Consider the following 15,744-nt stretch of genomic DNA (forward strand, 5'->3'; position numbering starts at 1 on the left):
TCCCTGCACATTTATATTTGCACTATGGCAATAAATATGAAGTTTTGATGACGAGGGAGATTTCCAGTGGAGGAGGTTCAACATGCAGTGCCTCTGAGGAAGTTAGCTGCTCGCAGTGTGAGACACAACAATCTTTTTTCCATTTGGCTTCACAAAGATATATTTGTATGTGGATTTGCTGCAGCAGAAAAGCTGTTTCAGTCGTGATATTTAATTAGCCGTACATAGTCATTTGAGTTTTAGTGCAGACTGTGCAGCAGTGGACTAAAATGCAGACCAGTGGAGCTCAGCAGCTACGAGTCCCTCTGTCCCAGTGTAAATCTATTTAACTGTATGAATACGAAGCAGGGAGATGCTGGATATGAATATGTTATGTTATGTTGTTATTTGAATATAAAAAAGATATTTGTATGTCCAGACAAAAAGGTTAAAGGTCAAGTAGACAAAGGGAGTAGTGTCTCCCATTAAACAGCAACTGAACTCCAGCTGCAGTAAACTAAGTTCTTACACAGTTGATTTCAAAGAGTGTCGACTGAAGAAGACTTAAATACATACATATTAGATTTAAATTTTTTACAAATGAAACAACCTCCTTCAACTCGTGTGATGGAAATGAGACTTCTATACTTGTCTTATATTTATTAAAGGCAAATATGTGTTTTGTTTGCCACACTTCATATGTATTTGGCTAAAGTATTTGTCACTTTAGGTATCAGTTGGTGAAACTTTTTTTTCACATTTAAAGTTTGTGTTAAACACATGACATTGAAGTATCATGGCAGTCGGTGTACTCTCCACTGAAAACTAGATTTAGCAACTGAAAACAGCAAAGTGTAAAGAGGAAGTGTATAAAACCGATGTTTATCAGTGAGAACAGCCAGAACACTTGTGAGCTGGTGGTGTGCAGACCGACTTCTCGTGAAGACAACCATGTTTACCAGCCTCTGATCTTTCGTTAATAGATCGTGGACATACTCAACCTATTACTGCATCACTGTCAATTATACCTTTGTACCAATCATTGCTGCATAATTAACTGGTAAATACCTGACCATTTGCAGTGCTATGTTTTCACAACTACTGTATTCTTACCTGTCATTAAGCTAATGCATAATTACCCAGGTAATAAGTTACCGCCCCTCCTATAATGTTATACAGGTTAATGGCACCAACTCACTTAAAATAATTATAATAAAAATAATTGCTGCACATTACAATATGTTATGGTAAGAAATAACCATTGTTTTATACAGCCGGGTCACAAATGAAAGGAAAAGCCCACATAAAGTGTCTCAGTATTGTCATCCAGTCTCTCTACTCATTTGTCAGGGTTTTCCATTATTTGCCACCTGTCTGTTGATGATAATAATAATAATAATGTCTGTACTGTGCTTTAAAATGGTGCTGTCCTTATGTGAGTCTGATCATTCTTCGTTGGGGTGAGGAGGTAATAATACCATAGTCTAAATACCACGGTCAGATCTGACTATCAAATAATCGACGTGTTATGTACGGAGGGGGGTTTTACTGGAAATGGTTGGTTTCTGAGGACTAACGCTCCTAACAACCACTTAACAATGAAGCTGGTGAACTGATATTTGTCTTGTATTTTTACTTTCTCAAACTCATCTTTATCTGAACGGGTTAAAGACTCTTTCTCCATCCGGTACAGTAGGAGGCAGCAGCGGATCAGCTACCAGCAGCCTCCTTGAAGCAGCTGGCTAGCTCTGCACAAGGTGCGGCAGAGAAAAAACAGAGACGGGACACCATCGCTAGCTAGTGGCTAGTGCGGTTGACGTTTATTTTTTTTAGTCCCCGTTTCTCAGCAAAACCCAACATTGGATGTAGAGATTTTTTAAAACTGTGACGATTAAGTAGCTTATTAGATCATCCAAAGCGTCAACGAGCAGCTAAACAGAAGCAGGGTCATATCAACATCTTTACCCTCAGCCGGAAAATCAACGAAGCTAACGTTAGGTAGCTAATGCTAGGATAGCTAGCGGGCTAGCTTTCACAAGTGTGTTAACGCCAAGACCTAGATTTGACTGAGTCGATTTTAATAACGCCAGCGTTGCAATGGCAGATGTTGACAAGCTCAACATAGACAGTATCATCCAACGTCTTTTAGAAGGTAAGGAAATGTGAAACATGACCCATAAAAGACTGCCTCGGTTATTTGCATGCTGTTTGTGACAGACGCTGACAGTGGACAGGCGGCTGTAGCTCTTCAGGCGTATGCTCATCAACATCATGTAATGTAATTAGCACCATTACCTAGCGAACATTATCTTTGTCATGTACGGTTAACCGACTGTTTTTTACCTGAACTGTCTCTAGACTTGAAATGTTAGTGTACCTGAAGGACACGACACGTCAAATACACACTGTTACACACAAACACTAACACAAACACTAACACTAACACTAACACTTCTGTTGCGCATTCCGGCGCGGCAAAGAGCCTGCTGTAGATTCACATTTGGCCCCACACAGGTTCAGCATAGCGGCACCGTATCAGTACCGTAAACTTAGCTGTAACAGTGTTATTACTGTGTTTACTGAGCTTTTGCTTATGTTTTCTTGTTGCAGTCAGAGGAGCAAAACCTGGCAAGAATGTTCAGCTGCAGGAGAATGAGATTCGTGGACTATGCCTCAAATCCAGGGAGATCTTTCTCAGTCAGCCCATTCTTCTGGAGCTGGAGGCCCCTCTCAAGATTTGTGGTTAGTAAGAGTTGTACGTATGAATATCTATCAGAAAGACATGGATGAATGATTAATTGACATGTATAGTCTTGTGAGAATCATCAGTGGTTTCATTTCCAAATCGCACAAAGTAGACAATGACAAATCATGACTCAAAAGACAACTATGTGTAATTCACTTTAGTGCTGTAGGTGCATTACTTTATCCTTGTTCTATAGGTGACATCCATGGACAATACTATGATCTGCTGAGGCTGTTTGAGTATGGGGGCTTCCCTCCAGAAAGCAACTACCTGTTTCTGGGAGACTACGTGGACAGGGGGAAGCAGTCTCTGGAGACCATCTGTCTTCTGCTGGCCTACAAAATCAAGTACCCTGAGAACTTCTTCCTGCTGAGGGGAAACCATGAGTGTGCTTCAATCAACAGAATATATGGTTTCTATGATGAGTGTGAGTAATATATATTGAATTTAACGACTAAAGATTTATTGTACCACGACCGGTTCTACAGTGTTGTATTTTAAGGTGGCTTAAGTGTATCTAGCAGCAAAAAAATTGATTATTTAGTCTTCACACAGAGTCTCTCTGGCTGATTGAGCTGTAAGAGGGATCTTAACACATGAGCAACAGCAGTGGAAGAAGTATTCCTATGGCTTTGAGAAAAAATGAAGAATTTAAAGCTTCTTTGTTGTCTAAATGTTTTAGGTAAAAGAAGGTACAACATCAAGCTCTGGAAGACCTTCACAGATTGTTTTAACTGCCTCCCTATTGCCGCCATTGTTGATGAGAAGATCTTTTGCTGCCACGGTGGTGGGTTCTTGTTTATTTCTTTTCTGAATTTAAATATAAAACCAACATCTTTAAGTGGAATATATTATATTAACATATTTCCATTAACTCCACTCTGGACTAGTTTGATGCAGAATGTCCAAAGTAATCTACCTTTGACGTCTGACAATCTTATTTGTCCTTGAGTAATGCTGTCTTTGCAGTTTGTCAGCTGACGTAGGCCTCACCCATGCGTAATAGTTGACCTCAATACCAGTACGTTTATTTGTACTTTTACTGCTGTTGTGTTTAGGACTATCACCTGACCTTCAGTCCATGGAGCAGATCAGACGCATCATGCGCCCCACTGATGTGCCTGACCAGGGTCTGCTGTGCGATTTGCTCTGGTCTGATCCAGACAAGGATGTTTTGGGCTGGGGGGAGAACGACAGAGGTGTATCATTTACCTTTGGGTCAGAGGTGGTGGCCAAGTTCCTGCATAAGCATGATCTGGATCTGATCTGTCGTGCCCATCAGGTAATTACAACCCCCCACCCCCACCACTGCAAACAGAAATGTGAGTGTGTAAGGTGGCTGTTCACACACTGTGCAAGGAAGTGTACACACACTGTGTACACTGGACAGTAAGTCCAAACCTTTGTGGCTCAATAAAACAACGTCTACTTGTGGCCCCTGATTGTATATGTGTGGGGGTGTTTTTTTGTTTTTGTTTTTGTTTTTTTTTATTTTGAAAAAAAAATTAAAGGTCTGAGGAGATCAATATTGGTTCTTAAGGGAAAAATTGAAAAGTAAATATGCTTTATGTGGTAGAAATATGTTTTCTGTTTTCTAATTGTGTTAATCATCTTGTGACACCTCAAATTGATCTGGTGACCCATCAGGTTGGGGACCACTGCACTAGAGTATATAATTCAACATTGTACAGTTAACATCCCTTCAACGAGTGCATTCTAAAGTGTGTAAACCTGTCTTTTCATCTGTTCTGTCTCACTTGCAGGTCGTTGAGGATGGCTATGAATTTTTTGCCAAGAGGCAGCTTGTCACTTTATTCTCAGCGCCCAACTATTGTGGGGAGTTTGATAATGCTGGTGCCATGATGAGCGTGGATGAGACCCTCATGTGTTCTTTTCAGGTGAGGTGCCTTTGCTTGTGCATTATGTATTTTAGGATAATAGGATTTACACTTTATTTTGACATAACTGAATTACTTTATAATATGGTTCAAATAAGCAACAATAAGCTGCATACAAATTGGTGAGTGCTAGTGTACGGGACATTAACAGTGTGTTAGTACCCAGTGTTAATTGTGTATGCGCTTGAAAAGAATCATGGAAAAAAAAAAAACTTTTTTTGTTGAATACATAAGGCCAATAGTTAGAACAATTTAAGGAGCAGAATTAGGAGACAAAATACTGATAAATCTGTTAATGCATGTACAACATTTATTAAACAAAACACACATGCACACAGAAACTCTCTAACTCTTGACCCAGCAGCTCCATAGACTGATAGGACTAATTGTGGTACAGTTTTAATCATCACTTTATCTTTTTTATATTCCATCTGTCATTCAATGGTTTGATTTAACCTGAAATGTTAAGAGAATAAAAAATGGACATCACAAATGTCCAAAATGTTTACTTCCGGGGTAACGTTTGTATTTCATTCAATGTTTCCAATTCTCTGTATTCCTTTTTGTAGATTTTGAAACCAGCTGAGAAGAAGAAGCCCAACGGCAGCCGTCCTGTGACTCCTCCTCGCAACATGGTCACCAAGCAAGCCAAGAAATGAGGGGCTGGGTGGGGGGGCCAATGACCGGAGTCTCACTCCTCTGTTCTGCTTTCGTCTTCTGCATTTGAAGGATTGGTTATCCTTCATGCTGCCAATACTGAAAAGATATCCACTCCTACCCGATGAAAGCAAAATATTTTGTTGTTTTGTCCACAGGGGTAAATTGATATGTCACCATGAAAACCTCAGGTGTTTTGCACTCCATTTTGCAGCTAGTCTTTGCCACATATGACTGTTCAATCAGGAAAAATGTAACAATACGGCTACTTATGCACAGGAATGCCTTGTTTAAAGCTGTGCACAATTTTTCCAGTTTGTTTCATGTCTTTTTCATTTATCATCCTTTTCTCACTGTTAGTAATGGGTATTAATGACTATAAAACCTGTGGGGAAAGTCACAAACACCTGTTTACTTATGTAAAACTTTATTTACAGTTATTTTACAGTCTGTGTTATAGAACATTGACTTCACACTGCATCATCACATTTTTAAACAAGTCTTGTGCTAAATTAAATGAATAAGAAAGCACTCTTGTAATGTCTAAATCTTTCTAATAAACTTTGAGTGTATTTTAGGGGGAAATTGGTGTCTGGATGTCATTTGTTGATGGATTTTTTTTTTTTTTTTTTTTCCCATAACAGTCAGAAAACTGCAGTGGCTGTTGCCCCGAGAAACTCCATAATAAAAGGGGCCCCCGCCAGTCAACACCCACAAGGGGGAGACAGAATATAGTGCAAAGTACAGTTAGGACAGAGGAAATTACATTGCACAAGAGCTGTAAAAAAAAAAAAAAAAATGCAATATTTTTATTGGCATAATTTTTCAGGAGGAATCATCTGTTTCCTATTCCTTATTTATTTTTTATGACACGATTTTTTTCCTCCTATTACGTTTTTTAATGCTTCAAAAAAGTTTTTTCACAGTCAATTTCTCCACCAGAATGTGTACCTACTCTCAATACCTCTCAGCGCATGGTGTTATTACTGAGTACGATCAGAAGCCGAGTGGAAACGGTACTTCCTTATTAGGAAACGTAGATTGCGTAATGTCTGACGTCAGAGCAGTCACAAGACCCAGCGAGCGGAGCAGAGTGTGCAGGGCCACAGGACGGCGGGTTCACGGTTTGTGTTATGTAGTGGCTCAGAGGCAGAACTGGCACCATGGCCACGGAGAAACAAAACTTAGGGGTCTACTGGAGCGGACGAGGTGACTTTTTCCTGTGAGTTTCTCTCGGTTTGCACGGCGCAGGACCAACGCTCCCGGGGGCTGTGCTGACGACCCCAGCGGAAGGCATCGTCTATGCCTGCGTGGCGGCTGTTGTCGTCGGCAGCGGCGGCAGTGTCTGGCTAGCTCAGCCGCACGTCTCCAGCCTCGTTAGCAAGTTAGCAAGCAGGCATTGTGTGCTCACATCGACGCTAAGCTAGCAGGGTTGCTAGCTTGGCCGGCTCGTGTGGTGGGCGCTGGTGTGTAGGTGATGTTGTCCGTGCTGTCGTACGGTAGACTGGTTGCCAGAGCTGTGATCGGCGGACTTTCTCAAACAGACAGCCGCGACTACAGCCTGGTGACAGCGAGCTGCGGCTTCGGCAAGGATTTCCGTAAAGGCATCCTGAAGAAAGGGATGTGCTATGGGGACGACGCATGCTTCATAGCCCGGCACAGATCCGCCGATGTTTTAGGTGAGTAAGTGGTTTGTTTGCTGTAGAAACATTAACCAAGTGATGCGACGTCACCCCGGTTAACCCTGGCTATGACGTGAATGACAGGTCAAAGGTCATCACCTTTATCTGAATGCCGTCATACCTGTCATACCTGTTTAACTAAAAGAACATATAGTCCAGGAAGCTCATGGAAGTGCCCTGAGGACCCTGACATTGGCAAATCCACTGCCACCATCACATCACTGTGCTTCAGTGGTTTTGCTCTGTGATGTCGACCTGCAACACCTCGCTGTGTCTCCTCTGTAATTAGTGGGCTTGAACTTGAACCCTTGGGTTCATATTGTGAGTTCATTCCTTACACCATTAACGTCTGAAGTAAGTAATAACAATGCAGGCTTTAAAGTCTGCTCCAGTGAGGGCTGATTAAAATGACTCTTCGGCATAGGAGCCGTGATTCTTATATAAACAGCCTATTTGAAAATACTTCTGCAGGAATGCAGCTCTGCTGAATGTCTCTGCATTACAAGTTAATCAAGACACTCAAGGAAACAAAAATCAGGACATCCTCTCACTTAGTCAAGTTATTTTTGGAGGGTTCTTGAGGGTTGATGAGTTGCAAAGTTGTGTGTCTGCTTCCAGCAGGCCTGTTTCTGTGTTCTGGCACAGCCCGAGGAGACGCAGAGGGCCATCCTTGTATGGTCAGTGGAGCAGATGCTGGCGTCCTGGGAGTAATGAGACTAAAGTTTCCTTTCTAGGAAAATCTTGGACCTTATCAAATGCTCCTATGGGAACAAGCACACTAACGAATCTACAAATCAGAGCATGTTTCTATAGAAAGATTTATGAAGGCTACAATTATGGATTTGGTGCATTTAATTAAGGGTACAGAATTTTAGGTCTAGAGAGAGAGGGAGAGAGAAAATGCAATAAAAATGCCTAAAATGCACTGAACTACACCAAATATTAATATCCATCTAGCGATATTTAACTATGTGAAATAAGTGTTAACTTCTGTAGATGGCCAGATGGACTCTATGCAACATTATGAGGAATAAATGAAAGCATGACAGGTCAAAGATGAAATCTTTATTGATGCAGGTGTTTCAGACAGTCCGAGACATTTCCTGAATTTCTTGAACTCAGTTTTTTTTCTGGACCGGTTGTCCTGTTTGCGTCTTGGTGAAACTGCCCATTGTTTTTCTTTGTCGTGCAGCTGCATGGCATTGTTCTCGTGTCTCAGTCATGGAACCAGTCTGAGGAATGTCAAATTGTCTTTGTATTTCCTTGGTCATTTTCACTTCAAATCTTTATTGTCTGAACTGGAACAATTAGTTGAGGTTTAACAAGCAGCGTTTTGTACAATACAAAATGCAAATATTATTGAAGGAAGCTGTAAATGTTCTTTATGTTCATTAAATCAACCCCTGTCTGTCTCTAGGGGTGGCAGATGGGGTTGGTGGCTGGCGAGACTATGGCGTAGACCCGTCACAGTTTTCAGGTACGCTGATGAAGACGTGTGAGAGGCTGGTGAAGGAAGGACGCTTCGTGCCCAGCAACCCTGTGGGAGTCCTCACGACCAGCTACTATGAGCTGCTGCAGAACAAAGTGCCACTACTGGGTGAGTGAAGCCTCTGGAAACACAGGACTTCAGTGTGCAGAGGGAGTCATGCAGACTTTGATTTGATTTGAAGGCACATTAAAGTAGAGTGGCCTGTATCACGCATCACGGAACACTTTGATTGTGTGAATACATACTTCTACTTCTAACCAGAGTATGGAAAGGCACCTAAGCCTGGCACGTGTACAACTGTGTGGTACCTCAACACAGCTCAGGTCTTTTCTGAAGCATTCGCACTAAACTTGTTTTCATGGGAATACAGCCTGTGGTGCTCCTGGTTATCCTACTCAGTGCATTTAAAAGCTCACTAAACAGCTGGACTATGTATGTCAGTCTATCCTGTGTACGGTTTACCCTGCGTGTGGTTTGGATCTGAGTACACGACGTAGGGCTAGGTTGTTTATTTCCGTCTGTTCAGTTTAGTGGTGGCTGGTTGGAGATTTTTGCATCATGACTCAGAGAACAGCCAGATCCCATTAACAAATCCTGGGAATGCCCCAAGTCCCAACCTGCCCCATGCAGTTCACTTCCAGAATCCCCTTCCTCCGTCGCACCACTTTCCGACAACAAGGCACGCACAAACATGTAGCATCAGCGAACAAGTGTTTTTACAAACAGATGTGTGTCCCTGGGAGTTTCAGTACTTTTCCATCCCGTTATCACATGTGCTGCAAGGGAAACAAGAATGCATTGTGCTGTTACTTCACGGCAGAGAGAATGTTCTTGAGGCCGGCAGTGTGTGTAATTGTACTGCTGGAGAGAAAACAGGGAGGAAAGCGAGTGAGTCACAGTGCGTGAGGGGTTTTGAAGGTTGATCCCAGAGAGCGTATTTTGGTGTGCCAGATGAATCACCAGCAGGGTGTGGCTGCACGCTGTCTGCCTGCTTCACGAGCTCATGTTTCCTCCTCACCATCTCCCAGATGGTGGGACTCCAAAAATGATGACAACAGCTACGCTGATTGTGGTATTTCAACTTTGTGTATACAGGCCAACCTCATTCATCAGTCTCCTAAATGCACTATAAGAAGGTATCTTTCCATAAACATAGAATAATTTCCTAAGATGTGTGGCTGTAGAAAATTCAAGAGGAAAAGACTGATTTTTTTTTTTTTTGTCTGCAGCTTTGTTTTCATCCAGACATTTTCATGGAAATTCTTTATGCATATAGAAAATCTAAAGGGTAAGTTTGAAGCTGTCTTCACAGGAGGAAAAGCACAGGTTTAAATATTGAAGCGAACAATGGCTGAATTCCATTTAGCTGATTCAGGGTAAGGATCCCAGTGTTGTTCATGCCGGCTTGTTATCACACTGTCATTGTTTACTGGGACACGTGAACAGAACGCAGCTATTGTTAATGTCACTGCTAACACCTGTACTCGCATGTGGCATGTGATTTGTACTGACACACCTTTGTGAAATGATAATCAGTGTTTCTACAGTATGTTTGCTACCAAACACTGTTTACCATCTTGACCTGTTCCTGCAGTTTCATATGTTCACACAGTTCCATGTTATAGCACCTTGACATGTTTGTAGGCTGCAGTGTGTGCTTCTGTTCTCATTTCAAAACAACACACAATGTGTTGTAAAGAACACACATTTTCAGAGCATCAGTTCCTGCAGCACTTTGCCATGAATGTTCAGTGGCATAGGTACATTTACCCAGACCCAGCTGATGATGATGATTACACCCTTTGCATTGTAATTGAAAACAAATGCATGTGTGTGTGTCTGTGTGTGTGTGCAGGTAGCAGCACGGCCTGCATTGTGGTTTTGGACCGGCAGAGTCACCGGCTGCACACAGCCAACTTGGGGGACTCGGGCTTCCTGGTGGTCCGGGGAGGGGAGGTGGTCCACCGCTCAGATGAGCAGCAGCACTACTTCAACACGCCCTTCCAGCTGTCCATCGCTCCCCCAGGGGCTGAGGGGGCCGTCCTCAGTGACAGGTGAGGGGAGGGGGGGAGTTATGCACTTAATAATTAATGGAACAGTTGATAGAGAAGAGATCATTCATGTGTTCTGTGCAGCAGATGTGATGAAGCCCAACGCACCCTGATAACAATACAGATCACATGCACACACAACAGAGGCGCTCATCCTTAATAAACTGCTCTGCAGAACACGCAGTCGTGCTGCTGTCCCTCTCATGCAGCAGTGGTTAGTGAATTAGCGACTGTGCTGTGTTAAGCTGTGTGTAACAGTGTATCGGGGGCCACGTGCTGCTGTGTCTCGTTGGTGTGGCGTGCCAAGCAGCAGCGGCACCGTAGATGTCAGTAGAGTGCAGGCCAGGCGTTGGATGTTTGCCCAGCTCTCCCTCTCACCCAGGTCAAAGTCTGTGTGGGCTGATGGGCCAACTGAAGAGTCTGCAGCCAATCCTGCAGCAGCAGGCTCAGCCAGCTTTTCGCTTGCTCAGTCTTGAATCACGCTGATTATTTTGAGCCTCTTAAAAGCATTTCTCAAAAACTGATGGTAGATGAACCTGAACTGCACCAGTGGCACAGAATCACAGAGTTTTATTTTTATTTCTTGTAAGTGTTCCAGTCCTTGTTGTGTATTTGATGTGGTTCTTGAAATTATACTAGCTTTTAATTTGTGCATTTTAGTCGTTTCAGTTCAGTGCAACTTTATTTATATAGCAGCCATTTAGATTTACAGTGATTTACACTGAGTGCAACAGCAGATTAAGCTTCCAGTCTTAGATCACGAACATGGCAACTGATGGAAAAGAGTGTGAGGGTCAGAACTGACAACTTTCCTGTGACAGAAGATTATAAGAAGTGTTTGGAAAATTCACCTTTGAGCATGCAGAGGGAGACTGTGGCAACATACATGTCTAGAAGAGACAAGTTTTCAAGTTCAACATGCAGCTGAATATTTATTGTGGAAAAATTACTTCTGAAAATCATTTTTTTTCAACATTAACTTAATTGGTTTTGTAACAAATCAGCCCTTGAGCTGAATAATGCAACAATGTACTAATAAATAAATCATATAGATGCAGGGTCAGCGCGCCCCTCCCTCACATCACCATCCACCCCTAACACATACACATCAGGTCCGACCACTGATTTAATCAGAATATAGATACATCTGGAAAGAAAAGGAATAAATAAAGACAGTGCAAAGAATTAAAAACAAGAGGGCTGCTGAGAGGAAATGGATTACAGTCCTCGCATCGATCTGACTGAACTATAAAACAAACATGTCACACGTGGCCGTGTCCAAGTCCATGTTTCAGTTGTGCTGCAGTGTGGTGATCTGCATCCGCTTCACACGGCCAGAGAACTGAAACTCCGACACTTCACAGCTATCAGTGTATAATTATCTAAAGTGTCTGTGCCTGGCATTTAAGAAATGGCTTTGGCTCATGGATTTGGATGATGAATCCAGACATGGCGGCCCATTCAGTCCAATTACAGCTGCTCAGGAAATGTGTGTGTGGAAACAGTCACTTCCAGTTTCACATGCACTTCTCACTCTTGGCTCTTGTATCATGTGTGCAGCAGTCTGTTCCTTTGGCTCTACCTGTGCTGTGAAAAGCTTTCCAGTTGTTTTTTGTGTGAACTGTAATTTCAGCTGCATCAGAATCACAGGACAGGACAGGCTGTTCCTGTGGCTCCGTGTGTCCACACAGTTTGTAATGAATAACATTCATGTTTGGCTGGAGGCTGTGCAGCAGGATAAGGGCATCTTCCAAGAAGTGAACTTGACACTGGCAAACTAACTTGGTTCCTGCCTATATGTATTTGTAGCACCCACCATCATAATGGCAGCACGTTTTATTAGACCTGAGTGTTCTTTTCCAAAACCCCCATGTGATGATTCCTTGAATTTATTCTCATCCAGCATGGGATTACATGTCTGCAGCCAAGGTGAAGTATCAGTAGCCTGTCAGTCCATTTTCCCACTGGGTAGAGTAATCTGCTGTAATCAGAGAGTATTCCTTGAGTAGAGGAGAGGCCGGGTCAGATTAATTTATCAGGTCAGACGGGACAGATTTCCTGTATGGGGGTGTAAAACAGGAGAGTTAGCGAAGGGAGCAAGGAAAAGGCTTTTAACAGAAGCTTCTTAGTTTGTATTTTTAGTGAGGAGGAAAAAAAAACACATTTTAAAACTGAATCGCTTAAATTACCAAAAGCATCACATGCAGTGTTCTCCGCCTGACTTCACTGCGTCTGTGCCCTCAGCCCTGACGCTGCGGAGAGCTCTTCCTTCGACGTCCAGCTCGGTGACATCATCCTCACCGCCACTGATGGGCTCTTCGACAACATGCCCGACTACATGATCCTGCAAGAGCTGAAGAAGCTCAAGGCAAGTCACAACCGGGTTCACTGGTGGGGGTGGGATCAAAAATATGTCCGGGATACTAACTTCATGCCTGCTTTGTTTTTGCTCCTCAGAACACAAATTATGAGAGCATCCAGCAGACTGCCCGCAGCATTGCAGAGCAGGCCCATGTACTGGCGTATGACCCCAACTACATGTCGCCTTTTGCACAGTTTGCCTGTGACAACGGGCTGAATGTAAGAGGTAAGTGTCTCAGTTGAACCGAATGCAAACTGATGCCAACAGGTGGAAAATGACACAACATGAATATTTTCTAGGTAGGAAATGTTAAAACTGTATTTTTGGTGAGCGCCATCCTGACAGGACACTGCTGTTTTTGTCCAGGAGGAAAGCCAGATGACATCACAGTGCTGCTGTCCATAGTGGCAGAGTACACTGACTAGAGTCTGCGTGGAGCTGGGACAGGGGGGCATCTGCCTCTGCAGGTGACGGACTGCTTTGATTCCTGCTGGCCAGGATGAAGGACTAATGTCAGATGCTTCCCCCGCATTTCGCTGGTTCTAGTCTGCCTCAACCGCCAGCTGACCATCACCCCCGTTTTCCCTCCAAACGTCTCCTACAAGCCCACGTCTCTGTGACCGTGTACATCAGAGAGTTGCTGAATAAAGAGCAGCGGACCGGAGGCCTGACTCACCCTCTTGGCCAGGCTGCAGTGTTGGCATCTTTGCAGTGTTCCAGAGCTCAGTGGATAATCCCATTGCCCAGGATAAGCAGTCATTGGGCATGTTGGAGATGAGGATCCTGTTTGACGAGGATAAGTCCTCTCTTCCCGATGGGTAGTTCAGGCAAGTTTGAGTTTCAGAAACAGGGGCAGACATAGCCAGACAGGAGGTGTTAGACTGTTAAAGAGGCCCACTGCTGGGCCGCCGGAAGGGAAAGATACAGTCCTCCAATAATGTCAAGAAGGGAAGTGCTCAGGAAACGGAAGGATTAGGGCTTAATAAATGGGCTACTTTGTGAAAGTGGGTGTTCGACAAAGGGCCTGGAACTTCGTATGTGGCTGCAGAGAGCTCATGTTAAATGAGAAGATATGAGTGGTGTGCTGTTCTGGGATGTTTTGTTAAAGTTTTGCCAAAAAAAAAAAAAAAAAAAAAAAGGAGTGTGTGACATTTGTATGCCTGGTTAGTTTCTCCGTGCAGGTTGATCCAATAAGATTTGATAAAGAGCGGCAGCTGCCTTTTCCATACCAGTGCAACTCATGTTGCACATGTTGTTACTTCATGGGAGTATATATTAGTTGTACAGTCTCTGGAGATATCGTGTCAAACTGATCCCTCCCTTTAATCTTAGCTGCTGCTGCTACAGTCGTGATTGTGACGTGTGTGTGAATATGTGTTTGGTTGATGGATGCCCTAACGTGCTTGTCAGTGTGTGTATTGATTATGTGTAGTCGGTGTGTATGAAATGGATGTGAAGGCTACTTCTCCATATCCACTGGGCTGAATTGGTCTTTGCAGCCCTAAACGCACAAGCTTAAGAGGCATATCTGAAAAAACTCAACACAGTGGATGTTGGTCAGATGACCAAATGTATTTTTGTAACGTCTTTGTTCAGTGGGAATGTTGAATTCTTTGGTTTAATCACATCGGAGTAGCTTTAGAAACTGTTGTTCACAATCAGCGTCTCCCTTTCTGCTGTAGAGCTCCAACGGCACAGTCATCAGTCAGGTCACTGCAGGTTTCAAGTGAAAAATGGTCATTATGTTTCCATTACATCACTGCAGATTTGCACTCTGCATTTACTTTCACCCACAGCTGAAAGTATTTCTTTGTAAAATCCACATTTACTGAGATGTTGTGATGATGTGCCTTGTATCAGGTGTTGTTGATACTGGCAGAAATGTCCGTAATTCCTTAAATGCCCGACTGTGTGCCAGGTACAGAGCACAAAGCCTGAAACTGTTAAGTAGCCATAAGAGACAAGACAGCTTTCCCATCATGCCTTGCTGTCTTAACACTAGGTTTTTTCATCTACAGCATGTTCAACCTTTTTTCTCCTGAAATCTGCTTCTCTGCTCTCAGTCAGGAGCTTAGGAATAGTGATAAAGCCATCGCATGCTTAGAAAATCCTCCCTGTGGGTCTTCACATCACTGTTTACAAGCTGCACTGTCTAACGGACTGTTTCCCTACTTAATCTGACAAGTTCACACTGGAGGGCTGCAGCGTCAGGCGTCACTCTGACATGGGGCTGATGGGCACGGAAGAGCAGATTGAGGCAGAGCGAGCAGTGAATGGTCAAAATGTGAGTTTGAAGTATCACAGCACTGAGGACAATCTATGCAGCCTTAACATTACAGCGCTCCCAGTCACTGTTAGCCTTGTGGTTCCTGACTCACACCTGCCCTGACTCTCTTCCCTGTTGTCTCCCATCAACTTCATCTTACTCTACTTTGTTACAACCACAGCGTGTGTGTATGTCTGTGTGTGTATATACATATGCACATAGACATACATACGTCAGATCTAAGCTCTGTGAATAAACATTTTAAAATCTGTACAATATATAAATAAAGGGTCTAGTATTTATTATCCTGCTGTGTGTGATGTGTGGTTTCTGAGTGTAAACCTGCAGGTGGTTCTGGTACACCTGAGTACTGAAAGTACGTTGCAGAGACATTTTCTTCACAGCTGCAGGCTACATGGCTCAAGGGCTGTTTGTTCCCACCATCACCATCACACTTCACTCTGCATCCAGGCCAGAAAAAGATGATGCATAAGAACATCTTGTACCATTAGTGTGTGCTCCACATTCCTCCTGACTGACTCCCATCAACAGCAGAATCTGCCTCTGCTACTCCACACATTATTATTATTATTACTGCTGCTGCTGTTATTGTT

The 15,744-nt window shown here is 43.2% G+C and overlaps 2 protein-coding genes across 3 annotated transcripts; both read left to right on the forward strand.

Annotated features, from left to right (window-relative positions):
• The first annotated feature begins 1,735 nt into the window (after positions 1-1,735).
• Positions 1,736-5,865, forward strand: ppp1cc (protein phosphatase 1, catalytic subunit, gamma isozyme). The gene is made up of 7 exons (XM_071482007.1): positions 1,736-2,131; positions 2,590-2,721; positions 2,922-3,152; positions 3,408-3,512; positions 3,784-4,007; positions 4,489-4,623; positions 5,193-5,865. The coding sequence occupies exons 1-7, from the start codon at positions 2,077-2,079 to the stop codon at positions 5,280-5,282; spliced, it is 972 nt and encodes a 323-aa protein (XP_071338108.1). The 5' UTR covers positions 1,736-2,076; the 3' UTR covers positions 5,283-5,865.
• Positions 5,866-6,344: 479 nt separating this feature from the next.
• pptc7a (protein phosphatase targeting COQ7 a) lies at positions 6,345-15,435 on the forward strand. Of its 2 annotated transcripts, none has more exons than XM_071482008.1 (6): positions 6,345-6,959; positions 8,380-8,559; positions 10,307-10,505; positions 12,747-12,870; positions 12,960-13,089; positions 13,231-15,435. In XM_071482008.1, the coding sequence occupies exons 1-6, from the start codon at positions 6,758-6,760 to the stop codon at positions 13,287-13,289; spliced, it is 894 nt and encodes a 297-aa protein (XP_071338109.1). In that variant the 5' UTR covers positions 6,345-6,757; the 3' UTR covers positions 13,290-15,435. The 2 variants fall into 2 exon arrangements, with proteins under 2 accessions (XP_071338109.1, XP_071338110.1); XM_071482009.1 differs by lacking the exons at positions 6,345-6,959; positions 8,380-8,559 and adding exons at positions 8,574-9,587; positions 9,681-9,739.
• The last annotated feature ends 309 nt before the right edge of the window (positions 15,436-15,744 follow it).

The sequence above is a fragment of the Trachinotus anak genome, unplaced genomic scaffold (assembly GCF_046630095.1).
Source record: "Trachinotus anak isolate AG129_WGS33_773 ecotype Australia unplaced genomic scaffold, CSIRO_AGI_Tana_v1 ptg000008l, whole genome shotgun sequence".
In the NCBI taxonomy this organism is placed as follows: domain Eukaryota; kingdom Metazoa; phylum Chordata; class Actinopteri; order Carangiformes; family Carangidae; genus Trachinotus; species Trachinotus anak.

Coding starts and splice junctions, on each gene's coding strand:
- pptc7a (XM_071482008.1), top strand. CDS start 6,758: ATGTTGTCCGTGCTGTCGTACGGTAGACTGGTTGCCAGAGCTGTGATC. Junction 8,560..10,306: donor GAACAAAGTGCCACTACTGG/GTGAGTGAAGCC, acceptor GTGTGTGTGCAG/GTAGCAGCACGGCCTGCATT. Junction 13,090..13,230: donor CAACGGGCTGAATGTAAGAG/GTAAGTGTCTCA, acceptor GTTTTTGTCCAG/GAGGAAAGCCAGATGACATC.
- ppp1cc (XM_071482007.1), top strand. CDS start 2,077: ATGGCAGATGTTGACAAGCTCAACATAGACAGTATCATCCAACGTCTT. Junction 2,722..2,921: donor GGCCCCTCTCAAGATTTGTG/GTTAGTAAGAGT, acceptor CTTGTTCTATAG/GTGACATCCATGGACAATAC. Junction 4,624..5,192: donor CCCTCATGTGTTCTTTTCAG/GTGAGGTGCCTT, acceptor TCCTTTTTGTAG/ATTTTGAAACCAGCTGAGAA.